The following is an 11,575-nucleotide window of genomic DNA, read 5'->3' as shown; positions in this document are numbered from 1 at the left end:
TTTAAATTTCAAACAATGCTTGGCAGTTAACTGTCAGCCACCATCACGGGTGCATTCTCCATGGCAATGCCTCTACCAATCAGAATCCATGCCAACAAATCAGCACTTACTTCACATACAGTATAAATTGTTTTTCCCCCTTGTATTAGTGTTCTTACCAAGTGTCCTGGTGTGCAAAATGAAAAGCTTCTACATGTCTCTTTTTCAGCAATACTCAAGTTCTGTACTACCAAATAACTATTAGCTATATATTTGTGATGTTCCACCTTGTGAATAAAGTCCAAAACTGTGTAAAGATTGTCTTCTGGTCTCCTCTTCCACCAATTGGCTGTCAGGAGATTAACAATAAAGCTCGCCATCTTAAGGAAAAAAAAACTCTATTGTGACTGAATATCAACTGCACAGTTTCCTTATAATCTACTTCCAACCATCTCAAAATAAGAGCACTAAAAGTGCTAACAGGAAGTTTTCCATCAATATTATTTGGTACAATGTGGAGACGCTGCATCTCTCTCCCAAAAATGATAAGAATGTACTTCCATCAGCAACCCTGGCCACCCATTACTCTGCATTTAAAAAGGATCTGCATTACTTCCAAACAGCTCACTAATAATTACACGCCGGTGTTAATATACCATAATGAGGAGTTTGTGATGCCAAAGGTGACAATGCTTTTCCAGAATTTGTTTGAGCCATATTTCAAATATGTCATAATGCCGTAGGAGATTGATGGTTTCTTCATAGCTGGTCCAGCTACATTCTTCATTCGTGGATACCTTTTGTCTTTTTTTATTTCAACTGGTTCTGTAGCTGAAATAGGCACATTGCATGAAGAACTCCCTGGTTTCCGTCTATACATCAGCCTGGGATATTGCAGATGATCTTTTCACCCAGTACTTTCCGCAGTGAAATTGTAATTCTAAATTTAGAACAAGGTAAGCTGAATTTATTTTATGCCCTGTGATTCTTGTGGATTAAAAATACAATTCATCTAATATAGAAATAACGTTTCCCCCCAAACTTTTGCCTTCAGTCATTTTTTTAAAAAAAGACCTGGAAGGATGATACCAGAGCTGAGAGGTTAACTGCCAGGGAAGATTGAACAGGCTGGGGTTCTTACCTCTAGAAAAGTGAAAACTAAGGGTCTTTAAAGTTAAGAAGGGGTTGGACAGGGAAACACAGAAAGGATGTTTCCAATTGCGGAGAGGCCAAATCTAGGGATCATAAATACAAGACATTCACTAATAAACCTAATTGGAATTCAGGTAAAACTTCTTCACCCGTAGAATTCACTATCATAGGGTGTGGTTAAGGCAAATAGTATAGAATGATTTGAGGGGAAGCTGGATAAATACAGGAAGAAGGAATAGAACGTTATGCTGATAGGATTACCTGAAGAGGACTAGGAGGAGATTCGTGTGGAGCATAAACTCCAACCTAGCTCAGCTGGGCCGAATGTCCATTTAGTTGAGAGATTTCAACAAAGAGTTACCACAAATTTGAATATTGAAAGTCTGTATGCAGGAGAAAGGAATAACTGAGGAATATAAGGTCTTCCACAGTTTCAAGCCCTTGTGAAAGAATTAGTTAGGGTTGGAAACAAACCCTGAGTTTGTACAGTGAGAATGCAGGGAAGAGGAAATTAGTGTAGAATGATGTCTTTGTAGCTTCAGAGGAACAATAGAAGAACATTAAGAGGAACAATGTTCCTTTATAGCCAGTCCACCTACATTCTTCATTTGCTGTTGCCTCTTTGGGTTTTATTTCAAACTGATTCTGCTTCTGATTATAGGCACATTGGAAAAAAGCTCCCTCATTTGGGTTTAGATATCAGGCTGTGATATTGCAGATGGCGTTTTCACTCAGCACTTTCTACAGTTTATTCCAATTCTAAATTTAGAACAAGGTAAGCAGAATTTATTTTATGGTCTGTGAGTTTTGTGGATAAAAACTACAACTCATCTGGTTATAGAAAGATATATTTGCCCACAAATGTTTGCCTTTAATGATCTTTTTGAAAATAGTTGCAAGCTGGCACCAGAATGGAGAGGAAAGATTAAACAAGCTGGGGCACTTTTCTTGCGAGAAGAGCAGGTTGAGGGGTGACCTGATTAAAGTCTTTTAAGATTAAGGGTTTTGATAGGGTAAACGTAGAAAGAGGTTTCCACTTGTGGAGAGCTCCAGCAGTAGGGGGGTCATAAATATAGGACAGTCACTAATAAATCCAATAGTGAATTCAGGAGAAACCTTTTTAACCCAGAGAGTGGTGAGAATGTGAAACTTACTACTACACAGTGACACCCATTATAATTGTGTAAAAGTTGAGTGATGTTTAGCTGACCATTTTAAATAAACGAAAAGCATTGTTAAAGGGTATTCTATTTTTTGCTTTATTTAACTGATTATTATTAGTCATTTGTTTTTCTTTTTCTTAAATCAGTGTTTTTTTTCTTTACTTTTATGATTATTGTTACTTTTATCTCTTTACGGTTTTCTCAAACTATAGTGTTTTCCATGCACTGCTGGCAAGCCCAGATACCACTTTATGATCTGCCATAATTAGGTGGGTGGAAATAGCCCATGGAATCACGACCTTGACTGAATGTTGAGTATAGGAACCTTGGAATATCTATGGAATTCATTGCCACAGAAGGCTGTGGAGGCTAGGTCATTGAGTGTATTTAAGACCGAGATAGATAGGTTCTTGATTGGTAAGGGGATCAAAGGTTACGGGGAGAATGGGGTTGAGAAACTTATCAGCCATGATTGAATGGCGGAGCAGACTCGATGGGCCGAATGGCCTAATTTCTGCTCCTATGTCTTATGGTCTTATGGAAGCCCAGGTTTGAGTCACAATCTCAAGGTAGACACACATATGAGCCTACTACATGTTAATTTGTAACACAAATGTGGCCCTCGTCTGAACAGGAGATTAGTGCATTAGCATGTTTATATAATCCATTTTTTTTTCCAAAATTGCACAATGGAGCTTTTCATTGTGTATGTAATGTTTTATTTGGACTGTTTAAGGAGTCTGTGTTCAATAATATATTTCGCCGCACCATATTTATTTTTAATTTAAAAAGCCACTATTGAATAGTACAATTTTGAGAAAAGAAAGGTGGAAGTCCAGTTTCCCAATAAACATCTAATTCTATCTGAAATTGCAGTTATTATCTGTCATAGTATTTGTTGTTGCATTGACCTGGATCTGTTGAAGTACAGATGTAGCTGTATAATGTAATGTCTGAACAGAAGGGGCTAGTTTGAGAAATTGTTCAAATGAGTAGATTACTTTTCACTTTCAAATAATCCCACAAATGAAGCTGCTTTTATTTAGTGTTTTTCACAATCTTGGAATGTCCAGAACAAACTTCACAATGGATGTTTGTACTCACTGATATAATATAGGGATACACATTCAGCCAGTTTGTGCACAGCAAGATCCCACAAACCATAATTTGATAAATGATAAAATGTTCTGTTTTAATGATTATGACTGAGAGACAAATGAAGGGCAGGACAATTCCCCTACTCTTCTTTAAATAGTGCTAAGCAATCTTTTAGAACACCTGAGAGGGGAAGACGTTTAGCAACTCATCCAAGAGACAGCATTTCTAACTGTGCAGCACTCCGTCAGCACTGCGCTGAACTGGCAGCCTACATCATGTGCTCAAGTCTCTGGATGGGGCTTCATCCTACGAACTTCTAACTCAGAGATGTATGTTCTATATTTGAACCAAGACCAGCACCTATTCACTTGCCTATATTGATTTTCAGATCTTTATGTCATGAAGTTTAGTTCTTACCTAAATATAATAGAGATGAACATAACACTGGGCTCTGTGAAGTCTTCACAAGGAGTACGTTTTTTAACATTGTGGATTTCAGCGATTCTTGCAAAATATAATGGGAGCTATTTTGTAATAAACAGGCTGAGCATCTTTAAACCTGGGACCTGCTGCCAAAATCTCAGCTTAGCTTGTTTCACTGAAAACTCGGAATGTTTTATAATTAAGGAATTGTTATTGCCACATTAAGGAGTTATCCAGAAGATTTAGTTCCTGGGACAATCAACAGCCATCTCTCCTGAAAACTGGACCCTAGAATCTTGCACAACAGCTGAATTTTAAAAATGATCTGTTTCCTTTATATTTGACAGGCTCCGGCAGAATTAGATGGAATAACAGCGCAGATATTTAAAGTGAATTTTTATAGTTTTTAATAATGAATTTGTCGATTCTGGTGCAGTTAACAACGTTGGGTTGTCATTCACATCTCTGTGTAGCTCAACCCAGCCTAGTCTCCTGGTCAGACACAGGGTCCTGGCATCACCTGGTCCTGAACGAAGCTGCATGTGATTAAAGTTTCCACCTTTATCTTGAATATTATTAATTTTTAAAAACTGTTGAAAAATGTTTTGTCAAGTTACATCACCTTTTAAAATAGGAAACATCACAATGATCTTGTTGCAACATGCATCGTTTAAACAAAAGTTATTCATCTTACCTTTTAAATTAAATATAATAATGACATCTTACAGAAATGTCAGTATCTTGTGCTGATTTGACTGCACAAATCAAATAGCTTGCTGACATATACATGGGAAATGACCACTTGGGCATGGGACTGGAGGGGTGCCAAATCCTATAGACCCATACCCAGCAAAAGCCATCAGCTTCAGGAGCACAGAAAGTTGGAAAGAAAAATATATTTTGCAATGTGTAATAAACCAAAATAATCACAGATTCCTGAAAGGCAAACTGTGAAAGTTAAAGAGAGATAGGCAGATGTTAAATAAAGACCAGAAATATATTAGGACAAGGTTGTGCTCACAAATAATTTAAATTGTTATACCACAGATACCTTTCAGGTACTTACAGAGAACATAACCTTTATTTTCTCAGATTTTTCAAACCTCTAACTGGGAAGAAGAGCAGTTCACACACAACCCTTAGACAGTTTGTTAATCAGATATCGCAGGAGATGGCAAGGGAATGCAGCTGAAGATAGGATTCTCTTCTCTCTGCTACATTTCTCTCCTCTATGTAAAGAACATTCACATTTTCCTGCAGTGGCATTAGTTAGTTGCCATAGAGATTGGAAGTTCACAATGTGGGAAATTTTGGCCATGATCTTAGTCTTCGTAGCTCCATAGTTAACAGAACAGTCCATTTGTCAACAGACCACATGCAGTAATCGTGATTCAAACAAACTTGTCCCACGGAGCTACCTACCAGCCAGAGTCTGCAGCAACGTTGTGACAATAAACTGTTTACATACAGGATTTCTGCTGTAAATATTAGACAAGGCAGCTTCACTGTTGAATGCTAACATAAAAGTGTGGCCAAAAATCAGCACTAGAAATTGAGCAAGAAATGCATACATGCACAGATTTTTAAAGCGATCTGTAGATAAATTCTAGATTTCCTGCTGCAGTAAAGTAACTGGTGCTGTTTATTCCTAGAGTGATCAAGAATGGGATGGTATTTCCTTCATTCCCTGCTGAATGGGGTCAACAAGTACTCAACATCCCTGGGGAAAGTGTGGCTCTCAGTCGTTTTCATTTTCCGTGTCCTGGTCTTGGTGGTGGCAGCTGAGACTGTTTGGGGAGATGAACAGAGTGACTTTGTGTGCAACACACAGCAACCTGGTTGCAGGAATGTGTGCTACGATCATTTCTTCCCCATCTCCCACATCAGGCTGTGGGTTTTCCAGCTCCTCTTTGTGTCCATTCCATCATTTATCATTGGTATGCATGTTCATCAAAGGAAAAAACACAAGAAGAACATAAAAATCTTTCATCAGAATGCAGATTTGCAGAAAGTAAAAATCGATGCCCCTCTTCTTCAAACTTACTTGGTCAGCATTTTCTTCAAAATGTCATTTGAAGCTGTCTTTATGTACCTATTTTATTGGATTTATAAAGGCTACAAGATGCTCAGACTTGTCAAATGCGGTGAATATCCCTGTCCTAATATTGTGGATTGCTTCGTTTCTAGGCCAACAGAGAAAACAATTTTTACTGTTTTCATGTTAGTGACTTCAGCTGTATGCATCTTGCTAAATGTTGCTGAATTGTGCTATTTGATTGTAAAGTATTGCATTATGCAATGGACGCAAAGCTTGCATTCTGCAGCAGAGAGCAATGAACAAGACAAAAAATTAACGGTTGCTCTTAGTTCCTCAAATATCAGCACATCAAAATTCGATGATGATCAAAACAGCAGTTCAGATCACACTTCCATATGCTAAAAAGACAATGATTTCTGAATTATTTATAATTATACAATATGCACATATTTCATGGCTCAACCGATCATAGTGTGACTTTGCAATGAAATATTATCAGGAAGAAATGATAAACTTGCAACTTTTAGGCATTGTATTTATTTTTATTTCAGATTATTCCTTTTGTCACTGTTACATGTTACGTTTGTGAGCATGCGATCACTGCATTTTTTGTAATGCTGTGTAGACCTCTGGAACGCGACTTCTGTCAAATATATCCACCAAATAAAGAAGGATTATAGATAAAGCGATTCACACAACGAAGATAAGGAACCTGAAGCAGATTAGAAGCCCGATGCTTTGAATGGAAGATGTATGTCAGAGTACCAGAGAACTAGATTAAATGCAGTTTTATACGAAACCAGATAATTGTGCCTTAAATACCTGATAACGAGGATTTGCTTGATGTTCATGTAAATGAGCAAAGGTTGAGGTATAAAGGAGTAGAACCTGCCATAGGCGGTCCATGGAGCACATTCACACTGTGGCCCATAACTTCTATGCACTACTTTTTCTTGATCGTCATATTTCCTGATGCCAATTCACATGCAACTGTTGGAGGCTGAAACCTGTGGTTTTAGCAGCTGAAGGTGGGAATCTGGCTGCTAAAGTTTACATCTGTGTGGATGACTTCTGAAAACCTGGGTCTGCATTTCTTTTAGATGTCCAGAGCTTCAGGTCTTTTATTTTGAATATGCTGCCAATGGTGGCAGTGCTGCAAATTTGTTGCTGTTGGCATTCCTTCAATATGAAAGTGTCTTTAACAGTGGGATGTGGAAAGTTCAATAAGTGTAGCTACACTAAGCTCCTCTTTGGTCTGTTGCCCTAGCTCTTGTGTGATGACTGATTGTTGAAAAGTGAACAATAGGAAAAAGGCAAGTCTTTGATGTAGCAGATTATGAAAATACAAATTCTACTTTCAGTCAAGGTTTGTTATTCTATTGATTCACAAAGACTTGGAATGCAAAAACCATGCAGAGTTTGCAATTTTGCAGACACATTAGGAGTTCCATTAGTCAAATGTGCTCTGTGACATAGTTGGCACAGTTTACACCCAACCTGTCATTTTTTTTTGAGGAAAACGGAAGGTATCTTAGAACCATATTTATGAGTAAGTTTTCAGATTTTCTCTGTCTTTCTTTCTTTTGCCTGGGGAATGGATCCAAAGTGTTTTCCCTCCATTATTCTGTAGCCCATGAGGACAGCCTAGTTGCCTGGAGATTGAGTTAAGAAGCTGAATGACTTCAACTCCTAGGCTTATGTAAGATATAACTGAAATATGCAACACATTGTTATGCTTGTTGGAATAGTGACAGCACAGTGAACCTTTTGGAATGTACTGTACCTAAGGCTTTAAATATGATTATATGTTACAATAAAATGTTTTTGTTTAAATTAAACTGTGCATTGGATTATATCTGAGCTTGGAAATGAAGGAGCAAAATTTAATACCTTCCCTAAGGCGAGTTTGGAGGCGATGGGTGGATTTAATTGGGCTAGGAGGTGCAGGGTGGGGACCCCACTACCTTCCAGCTCCTGCCTTGATTAAGTCTGGGGCAGGCAGGCTGGTGGACAGCCTTCCCATCCAGTCCTAATTAATACCCATTTAAGGGCTTTATCCCACTACTGGTATTCATCGAGCAGCAAGCAGTGACTCGCCATGTGTGGAGCCTGAAAAGTAAAACCCTGCCATGTTTGTTTGCAGGCTCCCAGATGGGAGTCTCTCATTCAAAGGTATTCTGCCAGATTGAGGGAGCCTGCTTTGGGAAGGGGGGGCCGCCCTGCTGAGATCACCACCCTTGCTCCTTCACCCCGTCTCTCATGGCACCCACCCCGTGCCCTTTATCCCACCCTCACTCATCTGTGGCCTGGGTCCATTGGTGATCCTAGGCCTTTTGCTGGGCACAATATAAGCAGCTGCTACTGATCCTGCTGGCGCTGACTGCTATTTGTGGGGAGATGGTGACATTGTAGTAATGGCTAGTAATTCAGAGGCCATGGTTAATGCTCTGGGGATATGGGTTCAAATCCCACCACAGCAGCTGGTGGAATTTAAACTCAATTCATAAACCTGGAATGTAAAGCTAGTCTCAGTAATGGTGACCATGGAACTATCACTAATTGTTATCTGGTTCACTAATGCCCTTTAGGGAAGGAAATATCCTCACCTGGTTTGGCCTACATATGTTTTATTTTCTGTGTTGGTTTGATGGACAAGTGGCTATTTTCCTTTGCAGTGATGGATACACAGTTAATATTCCAAAAGTGGGTATCTAACCTGGTTTCTGGAGGTTTGGTGTGATAGATGTTTAAATCCAGCTGATAAGCAGTTTGCATCTAATCTCCAGTGGAGTTCTTGTTGGCCTTGTTAAATTTAAGCTTTCAACTGAGAGGATCAGAATTTTAAACCTCTGATTTGGAATTGATGGAACAACCAACCTATTGATATTCTATAACCTCTGTTAATCAGCTAACAGGGAGTAGAGACAGCCAACGCTCTCACATTCTCTCTGCTGATGTTCTCTCCCCCCGCCCCACCCATTATGTGAAGAACCTCACCTTTATTTAGTACCAGCTCCTGCTGTGACTAGGAACTCACAATGTGTGAAAGTTCAGGCTTCCACCATGTATCTACAATCTGCAGCAGTACCCAGTACCAAAAGGAATTTCAGAACATCCCTTGTGTTGCCATGTTGATGTTTTAGTTTTGATGCTAACATATTTGGAAAGGCATGAGGTTTTGATAACCAGCTACGTCAGCCAACCATGATTTTTTCATCAACATTTAGACATACCAGGGTACATGTTTTACACGTGGATTAGTGTCATCAATCAGAAAATAGGGTGGAGATCAGTTATGTCAAATCCCCACCCATTTTGCACCGATTCTGCTCATGGCTTTAATTAGTTTAGGAAGTTTAATACCATTATTTATAGTTAAATAACAACATTTACAATTTGGGAAGTAGATATTTTGGGGATAGAGCATATGGGTAAATTGAGACATGACATGAGCAAGTGTAGCATGCTTTGGAGGAACAGGTGACTTTTGGTTGATGGTTGCTCAAACATTCCACTGAGGTATATATCGCCTCATCTCTGGTACTGCTATAGACCAATTGGTAGAAATTGATCGCTGTGCCGAATCAATACTCTATTATCCTTGAATCATGCAACTAACAGGATGGTAGCAGGTGAACTGGAGGGACCTTTTTTTTCAGCAATTCTCACGTTCTTACCAGATTCCTATCTGCAGTAAAGTAACTGGTGCTGTTTATTCCTAGGGTGATCCAAAATGGATTGGCATTCTCTTCAGTCTCTGCTGGGTGGAGTGAACAAGTACTCAACGCCGCTGGGGAAGGTGTGGCTCTCAGTTGTTTTCATTTTCCGTGTCCTGGTCTTGGTGGTGGCAGCTGAGACTGTATGGGGAGATGAACAGAGTGACTTTGTGTGCAACACACAGCAACCTGGTTGCAGGAATGTGTGCTACGATCATTTCTTCCCCATCTCCCACATCAGGCTGTGGGTTTTCCAGCTCCTCTTTGTGTCCATTCCGTCATTTCTCATTGGTATGCATGTTCATCAAAGAAAAAAACACAAGAAGAATATAAAAATCTTTCATCAAAATGCAGATTTGCAGAAAGTAAAAATCGATGCCCCTCTTCTTCGAACTTACTTGGTCAGCATTTTCTTCAAAATGTCATTTGAAGCTGTCTTTATGTACCTATTTTATTGGATTTATAAAGGCTACAAGATGCTCAGACTTGTCAAATGCAGTGAATATCCCTGTCCTAATATTGTGGATTGCTTCGTTTCTAGGCCAACAGAGAAAACAATCTGTACAATTTTCATGTTAGTGACTTCAGCTGTATGCATGTTGTTGAATCTTGCTGAACTGTGCTATTTGTTTGTAAAATACTGTGTTTTTCAGTATAAGCAGCCTCTCTCCAGTAAAGAACAATAAAAAAATTGGAGAACAACCAACCTTTCTTCTTATAAATAACAATTGATCAGAGCTTGAAGGAAACCCATTGAGATTTGAATAGTGATTCGCATAAATTCAGGTGTGCATCCTCAGTAAAACTGTTCCATGAAATATCCAATTCATCTTTCACATTTAGCTCTGCAAATATATCTAAGATCCGAATATGAATAGGAATTTCGGACTATTGACTGCATTTTCCTGACATTTTCCTCCATCAATTTTCTTCTCCCTTCCTTCTGCAGAACATGTGAATTTGGTAGGGTGCACTGCCATACTTGTCCTTGTGCATCTTATCCAGTGCTCAGCATTATTCACAGTGGTGGGTGTCACTTGGCTTTCTGAGCTGGGATTTTGAACTGATCCTGTCCACACAATGCAACAATTGTTTGCTAATGGACAGGTGTGAATAATTTTCAGGGCTATTTTCTCCAACTGCAGGGCCCCTAGTACCACCCCAGTTCAGAGAGGCCATAGATCAATTCTAAGGATTGCGTCGTCCTTATGACTCAGCTACTCACTGGTTAGACAGGCTGCCACAGAAACTCTTTTACCAGTGATTCATCCATATAATCCAAGAGTAATGAATGTCTTGGATAGGAGGTAGATTTTGGATCTGTAAGGTATTGTATGTAATATATCAAATACCAGATTTATAAATGCAGGTTCGGGTAGTTAGGTATAAATGCAAAAAGTCCTGATTGGTTAATGCAAAACGTTAGAGATTTGCCACTAAGAGTGGAATGTGGAAAGTCCAGTCAGTGCAAGGTGATTCTAGCCTCTCTCAGGAATGTTCCAGTTCTCATGAACAATGATAAAGTCAACAGTAAAGAAACGTTTGATTGGCAGGTTTGACAAAAAGTTAAAGCCCTTATTTTACAAGCACTGGTTTCTTGCCTCTGTGAAGAATAATTACAATTATGGATACATTTTCAAACTGAGTGAGCTTTCAATGCAGCCAAGGTCATTAGCCCCAGTTTTCTGCAGCTCATTATTGAGCCTGGCTGCTTGATTACAGTAAGTGCATCACCCAAACAACCTCACCCTAGTCATGGTCAAAGATTGTAAAACAGATTCTTAAAATGCTCTGTCTTCAACACACGTGGAAACCAACAAGCATGATTAATACATGACCTACACGAACTGTTGAATGGACCAAAGGTTTCTCAAGATCAATGTTGGCAGAGCCAAAGTTCTCCAGTCTAATTTCCGGTCAGCACAACCTGAACTCGCAGTGAGGTAAGTCGATGAAGTGAAAGGTACAGATGTATTCAGACTCATAAACTGGGAGTGTAAATTAAG

At 39.2% G+C, this 11,575-nt stretch overlaps 2 protein-coding genes across 2 annotated transcripts; both read left to right on the top strand.

Annotated features, from left to right (window-relative positions):
• The first annotated feature begins 1,790 nt into the window (after positions 1–1,790).
• LOC144696139 (gap junction beta-2 protein-like) lies at positions 1,791–11,566 on the top strand. The gene is made up of 2 exons (XM_078567483.1): positions 1,791–1,906; positions 9,576–11,566. The coding sequence occupies exon 2, from the start codon at positions 9,587–9,589 to the stop codon at positions 10,253–10,255; it is 669 nt and encodes a 222-aa protein (XP_078423609.1). The 5' UTR covers positions 1,791–1,906; positions 9,576–9,586; the 3' UTR covers positions 10,256–11,566.
• LOC144696138 (gap junction beta-2 protein-like) lies at positions 1,794–9,571 on the top strand. The gene is made up of 2 exons (XM_078567482.1): positions 1,794–1,906; positions 5,468–9,571. Exon 2 carries the CDS (start codon positions 5,479–5,481, stop codon positions 6,253–6,255), a length of 777 nt encoding a protein of 258 aa, XP_078423608.1. The 5' UTR covers positions 1,794–1,906; positions 5,468–5,478; the 3' UTR covers positions 6,256–9,571.
• Positions 11,567–11,575: the final 9 nt, after the last annotated feature.

Source organism: Cetorhinus maximus, chromosome 21 (assembly GCF_964194155.1).
Source record: "Cetorhinus maximus chromosome 21, sCetMax3.hap1.1, whole genome shotgun sequence".
NCBI classification, from domain to species: Eukaryota; Metazoa; Chordata; class Chondrichthyes; order Lamniformes; family Cetorhinidae; genus Cetorhinus; species Cetorhinus maximus.
This window is presented reverse-complemented; position numbering and strand designations above follow the sequence as displayed.